General features: G+C 36.3%; 2 protein-coding genes across 2 annotated transcripts; one reads left to right on the top strand and one right to left on the bottom strand.

Annotated features, from left to right (window-relative positions):
- Window positions 1-2,342: 2,342 nt before the first annotated feature.
- On the bottom strand, window positions 2,343-6,831 carry LOC129320701 (autophagy-related protein 13b). The gene is made up of 4 exons (XM_054966261.1): window positions 6,596-6,831; window positions 4,749-6,112; window positions 4,477-4,655; window positions 2,343-2,984 (listed from the first exon to the last, which is right to left on the bottom strand). The coding sequence occupies exons 2-4, from the start codon at window positions 6,096-6,098 to the stop codon at window positions 2,630-2,632; spliced, it is 1,884 nt and encodes a 627-aa protein (XP_054822236.1). The 5' UTR covers window positions 6,099-6,112; window positions 6,596-6,831; the 3' UTR covers window positions 2,343-2,629.
- A 7,693-nt stretch (window positions 6,832-14,524) lies between these two features.
- On the top strand, window positions 14,525-15,423 carry LOC129320820 (RING-H2 finger protein ATL78-like). Its single transcript, XM_054966455.1, has one exon. The coding sequence runs from the start codon at window positions 14,600-14,602 to the stop codon at window positions 15,275-15,277; it is 678 nt and encodes a 225-aa protein (XP_054822430.1). The 5' UTR covers window positions 14,525-14,599; the 3' UTR covers window positions 15,278-15,423.
- Window positions 15,424-16,756: the final 1,333 nt, after the last annotated feature.

A 16,756-nucleotide genomic window follows, 5' to 3' on the forward strand; every position in this document is an offset into this window, starting at 1 on the left:
TTGAAGAATTTTATAAAAGCCTTGAGACGAAGGAAGGAGAGCGAAATATTTATAAGATTGCTAATAGTAGGAAAAGAAAATCAAGAGATCTAGAACAGGTAAGGTGTATTAAGGATGAAGAGGGAAGAACTTTAGTTACAGATGATGAAATTAAAAATAGATGGAAGACTTACTTTTCTAAACTTTTCAATGATGGAGAGGGTTCATCTAGTAACTTGGAGAATTTAGTAACTGGTGAAGGAGAATAAAATTTGTCATTCTATTGAATAATACGTGATAAGGAGGTAAAGGAAGCTCTTAAGAAAATGACAAATGGTAGAGCCAACGAACCTAATTGTATATCTATCGAAATGTGAAAATGTTTAGGTGAAGAAGGGGTGAGATGGTTAACTAAGTTATTTAATGTGATTTTACGGTCCAAGAAAATACTTGATGAGTGGAGGAGAAGTACATTAATTCCTATTTATAAAAATAAAGGAGATATTCAGAATTATACTAACTATAGAGGGATTAAGCTCATGAGCCACACAATGAAATTGTGGGAGAAAGTAATTGAGCACAGGTTAAGATTGGAGACAAGTATTTTTGAGAATCAGTTTGGTTTTATGCCAGGTAGATCAACTACAGAAGCGATTTATCTACTAAGAGGATTAATGAAAAAGTATCGTTGTAAAGATAAAGATCTACACATAGTGTTTATTGATTTAGAAAAAGCTTATGACCGTATACCAAGAGAAGTGCTTTGGAAAGCGTTAGAAAAAAGGGAGTACGGATTGCTTATATTAAAGCCATACAAGATATGTATGAGGGGGTAAAAACTAGTATAAGAACGCCTAGTGGTCAAACAAAGGATTTTCCTATAAAGATTGGACTACATCAGGGATCATCTCTGAGTCCTTATTTGTTCAACTTGATCTTAAATGTTTTGACGGAACATATTCAAGGGGAAATTCTGAAATGTATGCTCTTCGCGGATGATATAGTTCTTATTGCAGAGACAAGAGAAGAGGTTAATTGCAAACTTGAGTTATGGAGGAGGACATTGGAGTCGAAAGGTTTTCGTCTGAGTAGAAGTAAGATGGAATATTTATATTGTAAATTTGGTAAAGGACTATTCGACAATAATTTGGAAGTGAAATTGGGAGATCAAATTATACCTCAAGTGAAAAAGTTTAGATATTTGGGAGCTATTATTCAAAATGATGGCGAAATTAGTAGAGATATTTCACATAGAATTCAAGTCGGGTGGTTTAATTGGAGAAAAGCTAAAGGAGTTATTTGCGACCGTAAGGTGTCTAATAAACTTAAAGGAAAGTTTTATCGCACTGCTATCAGACCGGTAATGTTATATAGTAATGAATGCTGGGCTCTAACGGGACAACAAGAGCATAAAGTTGGAGTAGCAGAGATGAGAATGTTACGATGGATGTGCGAACATACACGTAAAGATAAAATTCGAAATGAGCACGTACGCGAAAAAGTGAGGGTGGCACCTGTTGAGAAAAAAATGGTAGAAAATCAGTTGAGATGGTTTGGACATGTACAAAGAAGACCAAGGGAGGCACCAGTGAGAAGAGTAAAACATATAACTTTGAGTTCGATTAAGAGAGGTAGAGGAAGGCCTAAGAGAACACTTTTGGAAGTTATTGAACGCGATCTGTTAATTAATAATATTCCTAAAAGCTTGATAAATGATAGAGCATAATGGTGTCTTGCAATCCATGTATCCGACCCCACCTAATGGGATAAAGGCTTGTTGTTGTGTTCACATGCACTTCTCATATCAATCCTCACATAAAGTGCAAGATCAGTGCTTTTTTTTTTTTTGTCAAAAGATCAGTGCATATTAAATGACAATGAGCTAGATAAAGTTAATCCACCGATAGTTATAGTATTTCAATCGGCTTCATGATTCAAGAATTCGTTTGCATCACATTTGTGTCAAACTGCAGGAGAGAACAACCTATGGCAGTTCTTTACGATTTTTTATTTTATTTTCCCGCGTGTGTGAATTTGAGGACATGGTTGAATGATTCAATGATTCCATAGTAACTCTGTCAAATGACAATGTCACTAAAATGACAATGAACACTGGTGTACTCTGAAGTTCGAATCTTTCTACGATTCGAATTCACTTAGCTGCAGGGTTCCATTCCATAACAAATCTATACCGTTCAACATGTGCTTTTCCCTTATTATTTTCAGCGACCTATACTAGCATTAGTACACACGGGGAAAAGGCAGGAAATAAGAAAGATGCATATTTGCCATGAAAACTTGTAGCACCAGCAACAGCAATCAGCAATGTATTCGTACGAGAAACGTGTGAAGCTCAGCAGTCATTAAATTAAACTATTCTGCCTCATTATATACAATGAGTAGCCATTCACAAATGGATTTATTTACACAAGATAAGACAATAACATACAGGCTAAACCTGGTCATTCCATCAAAACTCCGGAGTCATGGACCTAGTCACATTTATTTACAAATGGAGTGACAGATCCTTCAGCTGGCACTCCTAGTTCTAGGGGAAAAAAAAACTGCACACACTTTACAGAATCAATATCAACAAAAATTTAGAACAGTACTGTTCTTCTGCCAGAATCTCTCTCTTCAAAAGTATAGTTCAACTATAGGGCTTGCTACCTCGCATAAGCAATGAATTTTTCATCTCCCTGTAACCTTGGAACTCTTCCAATGCCTCGGCGGTTGTTTTCTTAGTTAAGAACCCAGAAGATATCATGCTCGCTGGAATTGGTGACTCTAGGATGTTATTGTCCTCTGTAGTGTTTATGCTATATCTTTGAGGACTAGAACCTTCAGAGAACTCTTCTGAAGTGCAGGAGTCTTGACGGAGAGGTGGTGCTTTTTTCAGCATATGCACAAGGGCACCAACAGCAGCATCTTGAGACTTTCTTATAGGATATAATCCTCCAGTTTCAAGCATGTCACCCATACAACCATGATCAGAAGATTCCAGCCTAGCATATGATCAATAAGCCAAATAAATATTGATGTATAACAGATGGAAAATAAAAATGGGGAAATTATTGTCACAACCAACTGAACAAAATCTAGCAACCGTACCCAGATTTTATATTAACGTATTGACAGGAACAATCTCTCAAAGTTGACTAATCACCAAAAACAACAACTATTTGAAATGTCAATTAACACTTAACTGGGAAAATATGTTCACCTGGGGACCCGCCCCATGATTCACTTCCTAGCACTTTTTCTCAAGAAAGGAATGCTTTTATTTCCCTTTACATACCATATCAAATGAAGTAATTACAATTTCCAACTGTAAAAATAATGACATACGGTCAGGATATTTCCTTTACTCCCTTGCTAATTGCTATCATCCTAACTGATGTCTGTCGCTTTCAATCATCTCTGAAACCAAATTTCAACAATTTCATATCTGACTAAGAGAATTCTCATTATCCTTAACATAATGACCAAGCAAGCAACAAGGTATGAAAAAATTTCCAAATTGCAACTCCTACGCACATATGATAGATACAGAAGACAAGGCTACTCTGAAAAGTAATAAAACTGTTCCTTCTAATTAAATAATAAAACATCATGTTCTACCAATAGGGATCACATTTCAGTATTTCACCACCCTCACTCATCTTTCAGCCACTAATGGGGAGGAGATCTCCAAGGACATTAACTACTAATTAAAAGGGACCATTTCACATCTGATCAGCAAGAACCCTTTCTGATGAGATCCTGAGGCTCCTACTCCACATAGTCTAGGTGATATAAAGCTAGCAGTTCAAGATTGATAGAGATACAAATCATTTGCTCGAATCCAATGATGTGGGTGATCGTTGAATTTATTTCTTCTATTCTAACACACCATACAATAATGAAGTATAATCACGAAACAAGAGTCCCTCTCCCCTCAAATTGATTACCTTCTACTACAAATTGATTTTATTAAGCAGCCAGCAGTTGAACTTGATTATTAGTAGCATATCTCATATAGCATAGATAAAGTGATGGACTGCAAAAGCTCACATATAATGTGCAACTCAATCCCCCAAAACTCAATACACTAGACTTTCCCTGAGCAGAAAGAAACCGTGACCTTCCATCAAGAACTCAAAACTATAAGAAGTGTATCTCTTATAACATAGGAGTTTATTGCTCGCATATGATATGCCCATCATTCCACCCACACCTAATGTTGTAGACTCAACCCAACCAGAAGCAAGCCATGACCTTCCAGTAGGACAGAAGTACTATTAGTCAACCTCACTTGATGAAGAACGTACCAAATAGAGGAAAGGTAACACCTATAGTAAATTTTCATTTTCAAGCAGTTACTTTATTTTCTTTAGCTCTGAAAACTACCAAAGGAAGCATTAATTAACAAAGCAGAAACGTGATTCATTAGGTCAGCATATACAAAGAAGTAACGTGGACAGTATTCATCCCAACAAAATTTCTGTCAAGACGTACCTGCTACTTGGATCTATCATATCAACATCATCCACATCAAAAGGACAGGTGAAATCAGGGTCCTCATAATCATCCTGATAAGACCTACTGGAGCTCCTGGAAAATGAAATCTGCGGCAAGGCTTGGGATGCTGTCAGTCCAAAAGACTTTTTTGACTCATCTCTTCCAAGAGAAAACAGCTAGAAAAAATCAAAACACACCATGAACAAATCAAATATGTTTAGGCAACAAATAAAAAATAAAAATTTCTTTGCAGTTAGTGCAACAGATACCTTCTCAGCTGTTCCACCATATTGTATTATGTTCACACCTCTATCCATCTTAGATGGAGATGAAAGCAAGTCGTGTCTATTGACAGTTTCAGGCAAATTGGCAACATTAGCAGTGGGAATGGTGACTGGAGCACTTTCAGAACGTAAGAGTGCCCTTGAATGTGATGACCCATGACTATAGATTGGAGGTGATGGGGAGGGAGATGGGGACATGATTGGCGAGGGATAATACTCATCAAAAGTTTTATTTTTCTGAACAAGAGACATCTCAGACGGATGAGGAGGCAAACTTGAGGGTGAAAAACGGCTAGAAGTTGCATTAAAAACTGTCATGCGTGGTTCTGAATGTGTTGGTGAAGGTGAGGGAACCATAGAAGGTGGTGAAGCTCTACAACGGTCAAAACTCCTACTATGCCGCCTTGAAAATGGCAATGGAGATAGAGAGCAATGTGATGGCAATCCCGTCACAGGGAGTGATGGAAACCTCCTCAAAGGATCAGCCAATGGACTCCCAATATAATCAGTTATAACTCGAGGAGATATAGGAGTTGATGGTTCGAAGCTTACATCCAAGACAGATGGGCAATACTTGACTAAAATGCAGAGCCGACCACAAGAAGTATCAACAGGAGTGAATCCAAATTTCAGCATTTCGGCCTCTACTTTACGGGTGAAAGGCTCGGCAAAAGAAGATACTCGATGAAAAAGGGTAAAAGTGCGAATTTGTCCAGATAAATTAACATCTCTGAAAATCTTATAAGCGGGTAGAAGTCTAACACTAGCATAAAGAGACCTCAAAAGTAATGTCAATTTCTTATACAGGCCATGCAGCGAAATGCTGCTCGACCTCCTACTGCTTGAATTTGACTCCCTGGCCTTTCTGCTCTCATATTGAAGCACCCATCTCTCTACAATCTTCTCACTCTTTGCCTCAACTCCCAATTCTTCCTGATCAGCATTCCATCCTTCTTTCAAGGAAGAATTCCTTTGGAGATCCCTTTTTGGGGAAAGACTCATAGGGTCCCAGTCCAGGGGCTTCTGCATTAAAATCACATCCACCACTATAGGTTCTAGATTGCTCTGACGCCAGAGGTCAATGTTTTCCAATGCTGCCGGGCATTCCCGGAGCGCCAAATTGAACCATTTATCCCTTGGTCGAACACTCGGCGATGATGATGGTGATGAAGAAGAAGATGGAGATGTCACGGTTGGATCACCACTGGAATTGCGTGACGACACATAAAGTGCCCTTGATTCGAGGATTATGTGTAGACTTTTGGCGAAGAACTCGGTGATTATTTGTTCCATCTTTGCCGCTTCCGAGTGAGCATTACTTTGAGATGATGCCATCTCTCAGATTTCTACTGCAATTGCAGAAAAAGAGCTTTTCTTTTTTAATTTAGAATATAAAAACAGAAGTCCAATTGCTGCCGCTAACAATCCCAATGGGAGCGCTTCAAGTATAACACGCACATACATGTATAATTGAAGCTTTGATGCAGAGGGATGGCATACACACACGCCCGATGATTGTCAAACCCAACCCAGCTAAAAATCAGCAACACACACTTTACAGACACTCCATGAACGGGATTGATTCTGGGTTAAACTATCTAGCAATTGGCAGCGGTTATACAGTTTAATAGAGAAAACCTAAGCTTATTCAGCCAAAAAAATATTTAGTTCACCAGGAGAAGGATTGCCATATTGGATAATTTTGAGTTTCAAATTAATATAGTCCAGAAACAGAATAGAAGTATGAACGTGTTATCGGTCGGGAAGGATGAGGCACGTTGTTGAGGTAGATGGAAAGAGTAAGAAGTAAAGGAAGAGAAAAAAGAAATTACCCGATAGGCTATGGAAGCCGAGGGAGAGCGGGAAGCCATTAGCTAGATTAGCTTCTATATTGCGTGCAGAACAAGCATGAAGGGGAAGACACCGTCGTCGAGTTAAAATGAAAGTATTGTCGCTCCGAGTATTCATGAATCGCACGAAATCCGGAGACAATCGAAGGAACGGCTAAACAGTGGGGCCAGTTGGCAGAGGTTGTTTGTTCCCTGAAACTGGCCGTAATAAATGAAGCTAAGCATGCACCCCACGGTCTCTTATCCGTCTTGGTTACCTTGTAGGCCTGTCTAATTCAAGACCCAATTCAATTGAAGGGGAAAAGATGATCCATGCTTTTGGTAATTAAATAACTGATTTATACAGAATATCAACATCGCGTTATTTAAGAGAAAAAGAATATCAATATTACTATATATATATATATAATAATATAATATATTAATATATATAATAAAATGTTCCTCTCAAATCGTATTACCTATGAGTTGTAAAATGTGCTGTGCATTTTTAAAATTCTGTATAACATGTGAAATATAAAATGTAACATAATTTTATATGATTTATGATAATTATAATTATAATTATAAATTATGTGTGTTGACTAATGACTGGTAAACACCTTTTTTAAGTGTTGAATTTATTTATGTGGACATGGCATGTCATTCAGTTTTTCGTTGTCAGTGGAGGTTGCATTCTATAGAAACTGGCATAAGACAATTTCGCGTACTTAACCAGTACCAAAATAATATTATGAAGTAGGAATTGCAATGATCGTGGCACAGCGCTCATATAAACACCCTTTATGTTATTTTTTAAGTTTATATAGCATCCGGATGTTTCATTTTCTCATGTTCAGATATAGCATATTTTTAACGAGTAAAGAGAAAGGGTCAAACAATTGTGTTCTGAACTAAATTTCTTATATTTATTTTTTCGCCTGTTCAGTAGACGAGTAATATGGGAAATTGTAACTATACAAACTTAATATTTCATTTACATTTCTATCATTCCTTTTATTATATTTCTGTTTATTATAACCAAAAAAAATCCCTACGCGCTACACATAATAATAATATTAATAACGTATATTGAGAAAGCTCATGCCACATTAATTGCAAGTATAATGCACTTGCTATGTAAATAACAATAAAAATGCAGGAAAGAATAATTCAAAACAAAGGAGTTTTTTTTTTTTTTTTTGGGTTGGGGAGAGGCGAGGGATGTGATGTTTAAAAAATGAATCATGGGCCAACAAAGACATACATAGCCCGTCTCCTGCCTTCGGATTGTGTATCTGACACATTAGGCCATGTCCAATTGATGCCGATGGTGAGTTCATTGTTCTGATTCGTCGTATGGTACTTGGGCCTATGGCCCATTATGTTATAGCCGTGGGCTCGAAGGCTTCAATGATCGAGAAGCAGGAAGTGCCGCAGTGGAGGCTTTTAGCACCCAAAAAAATGAACAGCACGGGGCCTCACCCTACAGTCCTAATCAAGACGAATAATTAAAAAGAGAAGTGGCCCGATTGGATCACACAAAATCACTAAAGCATGGATCGTAAAAGAAAGCGTCACAGGAATACAGGATAATGCGAAGCAGGTTTTCACTCTAGAACTTCGCTGTCCTTTTTTTTTTTTTTTTTGGTGGGGGATAAACTCGCTGTCTTTCTATATACCGTCAAGCGACACCGCTCCGTCTTTTTATTATTGATTAACTAATTAAAAATGTGATCGCGACACATCATCGATACACAGATTTTTTTTCCGCAAAAAAAAAAAATTGTGGATATTTGATGTGGGATGATGAATTTCCAGTCGTTTAATGGCAATTGTTGTATGATGCGAACAAATCCAGGGACCTTATTTAATTCCGAAGTCGGTGGGCTCTTGCGATCATCAACCAGGTCGAAGGAAAAGAGCGGCATGATACTAGTTTAACGTTATCCAAAACAAGGACGACAACACATTTTCTTTTACTGTTGACACTATTGGGCATTATAAAATATTCATGGATATTTTAAAATAAAATATTATAATTTAATATTATTGATTATTATAAACTCCTGCTTAAATTTATTTATTCAGAAAACGAATTTCTAAATGAGATTAAAGTAGTTTTATTGTTTATTTTTTATGTCATTGCCTATGACATGCTTTTAGAGAGTTAAAAGGATGGATTTTTTCTCCTCCTTTCTCAATGCTTCATCAATGTTGATATTTTCTGAGTTATTTTGAAAATTTTCATTGCTCTGTGTCCCTCTTCATTTTGCAAAAAGTGTTTATTTAACCTTGAAGAGTTACCGTGTGATCAATCCAGTATAACAAAATAGTTTTTAAGTATAGTGTTCTTGGGCACGACTTAGACTGTGATTTTACCTATTAGTTCCAAGAGCTAATTCCTCCGCTATTGTTTTATTGATGTGATTCTCATATTCTGGGAGTCACTGCCATTACAAGCATCAGGAACTGCTGCTCTGTTTTGATACAAGTACACAAATTTTTGGTAGCAGCATTTCAATAAGCCTAATCTTAAACTCGTAATCATTGCTTTATCTTCTCGGTCTTATTTTAACAAATATAAAAAAGATGCGGGGCATTAGCTGCTTGTTTATAATATTTCTTAAAGCAATAAGGTTGAGCCAATAGACAACTGAATATATTACAATATAGTATGGGCTTTAAAATTCTGTCATTAAGAAAGTATTATAAAATTTGATTAGAATTTATGATATGATTCAAATATTTAAAACATCACATATGTTTGATTGGTTATGATATACATATGTGCTTATCATAAAGTATAAAACGGTGGTTAATCTTGTACTTATAATCTGAAATTTATTGTACCAAGATGGATGTGTCATGCTCATGACGTTCCGCTAATTTTGTGGCAATTTAGCATTTGGCCATATATAACAACAAGAAATGCAATATATCTTAAATGTATATAAACTATCCAATTCAAAAATCTCGCTTCATTTTTGTATGTCATGCATTGAATTTTCTTTTAATGCGTGATTCTGATCTGATATATGCATGCATGTATGTATTCTCTTAATTATATCTATGGAGAAAGAGGATTAAATATATAGTACCCATAACTAATGTTGATTCAAATTGGTGGTAGATATGAATCCAATAAAAGGATGTTAAGGCTACAGGTGGCTATGAGTTCGATGATATGTGAACAAACTTGGATGCTTGGACGCATATGAGCAAGCATATGTTAAGATAGGTAATGGTAAATATGAACATCAACAGTATTAAATTTATCCCACGGTCAGAACTCACTTAAGACCTTTAATAATTGTCCATTTGAGTGGTATGTACTCAAGCACAAGTATCACATGCTATTGACACCGGTTACAATTTAAGCAAAGTGATGGGCATTTGTGATCTACTTTCAAAATGTTGAAGTCTTCAAAATGTCTTGGTGATGTTGCAATTAAGCCATCTCTAATTTATGATTTAGAAATAGTATGTTTCATGTACTTGACTGTGTTTTTCTCATTTTTAAAAGTGTTGAGGAGAATATGTTTAGACGTGGCCCAACCTGGTTTATTATGGTGCATTTAAATTTTTTTGCAATGATACGAGTTTTTTAATGGGATGAATATTGGAGGTAGTTGGTTGATATTGGCATATTGTTGATTATATTTCTGCAGCAATAGACTACTTGAATTTTGTGTTCATAATAACGAATGAATATGGAGTTGGAGTTTTAGCCTTGTCTTTGGCTTGTGGTTTTAATTTGGCTATATCTACCATCGATCCGTAATAAAAATTTATTATGATAAACTAACATTTACATTGAATTACAAACTGTTATCGTTTTTTGCAAATTTTTTTGTAGGAGTTTTATGAAATTGTTATTTTGCTTGCTACCTTTCAAAGTGATAATGTTATTATATGCCATAGATATAGCGTATGTGTTGGAATGAACGGAAACGTTGGGCTTGACTAATGAAATGTGGCATAGAGCAATGGTCCATGAATTGCATTGATGGAAATATATTTTGAAAACATTCTATCAGGTCATTTGAATTGTTTTTTAATTTTATGATTTATACGATGAAGTTATAAGATATGAGACAAGTCAAAATGATATTTCATATAGGACATGATTGATTTCTTCGTTGGGCTTATCACTCATATCTGTTAACGTTGGTCTCATTGTTGGCATGACCCGAGAGTGTCACAATTGAGATTAGTACCTTTGTTTAAGGAATTAGTGTATGCACTAACATATAAATATTTTGAAAGGGTAGAATTTGGTGTGCATACGTTTTGTGCTCATGGTGAATTTAAAATTATGAAAATTTTTAATTTTATTAGAATTGTTTAAGGTATAAAATATTTTTCATATGATTGAAATATTTTAAAGTATTAGAGTGTCTAGCAAAAATTATTTTGCTTTATCCTAAAAAGTGTGTTGTGTCAATTTTTTAGCTTTATTTTATAAATGCCGACATGTTTTAGTGTTGTAACTTAGAGAGTTAAATTAATTAAGAGGAGACTATTATTTGAATGAGGGTAAAGTTTCAAATCTTGTGTGGCTTGAACAAACATTATGAAGGTGGCACAAAATTAATCGTTTATCTAGCATAAATAAATGTATTTTGAAATAGGAGCATGACTTATTTAATTATCTTGGCATGAACATTTCTTATTGTGTTTATGAATAACGATGTGTTATGGTCCATACGAGATAAATAGAATATTTTTAAATTATGAGATTGTGAATAGTGAATCCCCCTATATGAAATGCACAAATGTTAATTGAATTATATATTCATGTGAAAAGATCCACTAGTGATTATTTACCCTTAATAGTAATGGAAGCAAATGTAATAACAGGAGCATAGAGTTTATTACTTTAAAATTGGAGGTTAGATTGTGAAAAATCTCTTTAGCAATTATTTTGGCGTAAATGGGACACTTAATGTCAATGAGCATTTCCATGATACAAACAAGTTATCAAACAAAATTAAAATCGAGATGATTTTATTGCCCAATATATGTATGTATGTATATATGTATGTATGTATGAACAAATTTTAGAGAGTTTATTACATTAATTAATGTTAATCTCATTGTATAGTTATGTTGTGTGAAAATTAAGCATATCAAGTAGTCTCATAAGAGAATGAGACAAACAAGCATTTGAGAGATATCATAAATGTTGGTGTAATATATAATGAATTTTCATTATATTAAATTTATTTAATGATGTAAATTGAGTTTTTCAAATGAGGAAAAATTCATTTATAGCTAAAGAAAATATTATGTAAGCTAGAGTATATTGCTCAAAAGTTAGTTAGTAATAAAGTTAAGTAGTTGAAAAACTTTTTAATGAATAATATTACATTGAGAAAAAAACTGACACATATTATGTCGATGATTTGTGCAATAATCAAATGGTGATAGTCATTGCAAAGAGAACAATGACATGAGTAGATATCATTTGAAGTGCAATTAAGCATGCTGAAAGAGAGAGCTATCTCAATTGATTATGTAGAAATAGATGTAAATCTGATAGATTCGTTAACTAACATTTAGGGAAGAAATTAACTATTAAAATGTCGAGGAGAGTAGGACTTAAGACTATTTGAAATTGACAGTGATGACAACCCAACCTTTGTGATTAAAGATCCTATGAAGAAGATTCAATAGGTAAGAACAATTCATTTATTAATTCTGTTAGCACTAATTTTTTTTTGTCCCTTGCTATAACTTGGGAAAATGTGAGAATGCATTGATCGAAAGCTGAGCGAAAGCTTTTAATGGTTTTCATAGTCATTTTGGATTATATATTCATTACATATACACTTGATAAAATCACCTATACAAATGTGGAGTGGAGCCGTTCCTTTAAGATCGTGATAAAATCTTTAAAGCATTTGTTAAAACTAAGCCCACACATGTTGATAACGAGCAAAACTTTCGTTAACAACAAAAATTGTGAGGGTATAATTCGACCAATAGGACCTTTAGTATATGACGAAGATCAGTTGGTTCAATAATAAAGTTACACAAGTTTTTTCGTGTGCTAAGTTTTATTGATCTAGGTTTGGTTCAAGTTGAAAGATACCAAATTTGAAATGATTATCTTTTATGTGAATAACTCAAATGATAGTAGTCTTTTTGACACATGCGAGGGTTTGTTTCAATTGTATCAAAAAGGAAAGCCCTATGTTGCTCAAATGAATATTGGCCTTATAATAAGTGTGAACTTGGGCTAGTAAATGAGTTTAAAAGAAAAGTGAGCTCATGTGTACAACTATGTGCAGCTAGGTAGATGTGGTGTTAGGCAATTTTTTAAAATTTTAAAAACTATTTTGTGGAGTTACAAAATTATTTGCATAAAATAATTTTCTAAAAATTTTACCTTCCTTTTGAAATATGTAAAGGATTGTTAGACATCATAAGATATTCATGGGTATGTTAATATTAATTATTACTATAACCCCCTATTTAAATCTATTTATTTAGCTTGATTATTTTTGTAACAGATTTCTAAATGTGATTTAAGAAAGTTTTATTACTCAATTTTTTTATGTCATTGCCTATGACATGCTTTTGGAGAGTTGAAAATATGGGCTTTTTTTCCTCCTTGCTCAATATTTTATAAGTGTTGGTATTACCTGAGTTATTACGAGAATTTTCACTATTTTGTGTCCCTCTTCATTTTATAGGAAGAGTTTATTTAATTCTATAGAACTGCCACGCAATCAATTCAAATGATAGAATGGCTTTTAAGAATAATGTACTTGGACATGATTTAAACTATGATTTTATCAACCGATTCCAACAGGGACATCAAACAGCAACACTAAAATACCGCACAACTCGTCTCTTTTCATCAAGTGGCCCCGCAGAACAACAAAACCATAGTGAGATCCAACCCAACAAGATATGGATCCAAAGGATAGGATTCTCCTTTGTTTGCAAAGCAAAAAAAGAAGAGATGGCTCTATCCTGGATCTCTCGGACAGTTACCAGTTGCTGCCATCCACTTCCCTCGTCAAATATTCAACGATTTAGAAAGACCCTCTTGTCTCCTGCCTTCCCTCCTCTCGAGCTTATAATATCCGCCTACTCGGTTATTAAAGCCAAAAAGTGATTGTGCATACAATGGCAGAATCAGATTGCGGATCGATTTTAACCTAAACATGTTGCCAGTTGGATGTATCATTGATCGGTCTTTATCATCATACGTGCGACTCTCACGCTTTCATTGTTGGCCACAGGAGATTGTGATCCAGCTACTTGCTTCCTGTGAAGTGGCGCGGCAAGGATTTGGGACCCTTTTCCACTTCCTCATCATACTACATACCAAGGCACGGTATCTCAGAACTATAATCAAATTAATTAATGAATCTAGAGCACGAGTTTTTGAGGTGAATGGGTTTCAACGTGACACTCCCTCAAATAACATACTATTTCCTCCTTTCGAGTTCTTCCGTTATCTGGAATTGGAACATGGAAGAGGGATGTTCATGTGAAAGAGGCCCACTTGGCTGCAACACAGGAAGGGAAATTAAAAAGATCTCGTATTTTGGGGGGGCTTTCTCAATGGGCTCTATCCTGTGGGCAAAGGACAGACAATCCTCGTTGGCTCTAGCGTTTCATTGGACTTGAAAAGATAAATCAACTTTTCGAGGGTGGGAACTTGGAAGTAATATGCATCACGATTATCAGGAAGCTTCCCTGTTGCTTCTCCGGTTCGCGGGTCCCATGAAGCGGCCACGAGGTACGTCCTGCTGAGTGTAAAGTGGGATTGAGAATGGACCCCTCACCCCTCTCTGATCAGAAAGGCAATTATTACAAAAGCCACGGCCAGTGGATCATCCATATGCCTGCAAATCTATCTCTTGTCAACAATGACAAGGATGATACCAATTCTATAATAGTTTATCACTACTCTATATAATCCCCTGAAGCAACCACCCCCCGAAGAAAGTTACCAATAACTAACTCCTCCAACCTCTTCCACAAACCATGCATGCTTCTTCTTCTTCCTCTACCTCGCTGCTTCTCCAGAATCTTCTTGGGGATTTCCATTCAAGAAGGTTGCTCCTTCTCCACAACCCGCTTAACTCACAGGCCAGCCCTCCGGCTTCCTTAAACACCCGCAATTCGACAGACAACTACCTCGGGAGTGGCAACTTCGATGCAAATGTTGTTATGGTGCTCTCCGTGTTACTGTGTGCTCTTCTTTGCTCTCTGGGCTTGAACTCCATCATAAGGTGTGCCCTGAGGTGTTCCGATCTGGTGGTTAGCTTCGAGTCCGGGAGCAATAACCCTCCGGCTCGATTGGCCAACACTGGATTGAAGAAGAAGGCTCTCAAGACTTTCCCCACCGTAAACTATTCTGCCGAGCTGAAGCTTCCGGGTTTGGACACGGAGTGCGTGATATGCTTGTCAGAGTTCACCAATGGCGAACGTGTCAGGATTTTGCCAAAGTGCAACCATGGCTTCCATGTGAAATGCATTGACAAGTGGCTGAGTTCCCACTCGTCCTGTCCCAAGTGCAGACAGTGCCTGGTTCAAACTTGCCAGAAGATTGTCGGATGCACCACCCAGGCTAGCTCGTCCCACCAACCCGAAACCATTGTCACGATCGCGCCGCTCGATCCAGAAGGTCTGGTTCGTAACTACAGGGAAGTGAGCACTTAATTCAGTGGTAATTGGTCAATGTGTGTATAGTGTTAAACTTCTGAGTCTGTTTTCCTTTTTCTTTTTTCGTTTGATCCCTAAATGTACAGAGCTAGTTCCGAATGTAGCTGCATTCTTTTTCAATAGTAAATTACCTGGAGCAAAAATCTATGATTTGTTTATTCAATAAATTACAAGGGTCAACGAAGCAAATATAAGGATGCTGAGCAGACACTCACTATAATAAGTAGTATAATTTCATGTGAACTAATGAGGTTGATTGGTCATGCCCCCGTTAATGACAACATTATAATATTCGGGGTTAAAAGAGTCGTGCGGAACTGGGAATGAGAGGCCATGCATGACCGCAAAAGTTGTAGGACAGGGCATTTTAAACATATAAAAATCAGTACCATGCAATGAAGCAAATTCTTTCTTAAAATAATGGCGAGAAAAAATAAGATTAGCGTGGAAGGGTTGAGATTGGTGCTCGTATCAATATAATATCCTGATCCACCCTAGATTGCCAACAACGTGTGAGAAACAAGAGGAAAAGAAAATGTTAAAAGTGGCAAACTTTATCTTGTGAATGGAGCATATGAATGAATAATGGAAGCTGAGACTGAAAACCACTAATCACTTTCAAGTTTCAAATCATGGAAGAGAATTAGAAGGGAAATGTAGCAACATAGCTCTCACACGTTGTTTGATCGGCAGCACTGGGCAAGGTGCGTATCATTGATCCCATGGTGGCTGATGCATCAGGCAGAAGAGATCAAGGCATAATTAATATGGTATGGTTACTGTGCGTGCGTGGGACAGTGAAGCAGAGCATTAGCGTTGAAAGCAAATTGTGAGGATGTTGTTGCAGCAACCGCGCGAGCGAATCAGAGGGATAAACTATAAAAGTATGGCCATAATAGAAGAGAGAGATGTGCGAGAAAAAGCAAATGCTTATTGAATTCACGGCTCAAATGATGTACTTTTGGTTTGCCCGCGGGGGGTAAAATATGAATATTCCTTTCGGACTTATCCTATAATATGGAGGCTAAAGTGATGACGGCTCCAACTCACTTGTGGTTGATACTTTTCATAACAACCACACAAGAATGAAATCAATATTAATGATCCTGAATTCGCACTCCTTTTCCCTTTCCCACTTTCAATAGTTAATTCAGAATCACGTACTGTTTAACCCAGGTCCGAATATAATAAATTGGGAACAATTCGGGCTCTGATCTATATTTCTCATTCTCTCAGATTGGTATTGGCCCGTTCTCTACGGTGTGCCTTGAAATTATTATTATTATTATTTTAAAGAACTATCTTCTTCGGTTGACCCGGGTCGGAATGAACATGCTTTGTATACTAAAAGAGAAAACTAAATCCCACTCTTAGCGAATCTGCCATACCCAAATGCCATCCATGACTTTTTGATACTTTTAGCAATTACAGGCAGGGAATGGGAGGTTGGGAATAATGTTAAAAAAACGAGGATCA

Source organism: Prosopis cineraria, unplaced genomic scaffold, assembly GCF_029017545.1.
Source record: "Prosopis cineraria cultivar Desert tree isolate PC_DT_omini unplaced genomic scaffold, ASM2901754v1 PC9, whole genome shotgun sequence".
In the NCBI taxonomy this organism is placed as follows: Eukaryota; Viridiplantae; Streptophyta; class Magnoliopsida; order Fabales; family Fabaceae; genus Prosopis; species Prosopis cineraria.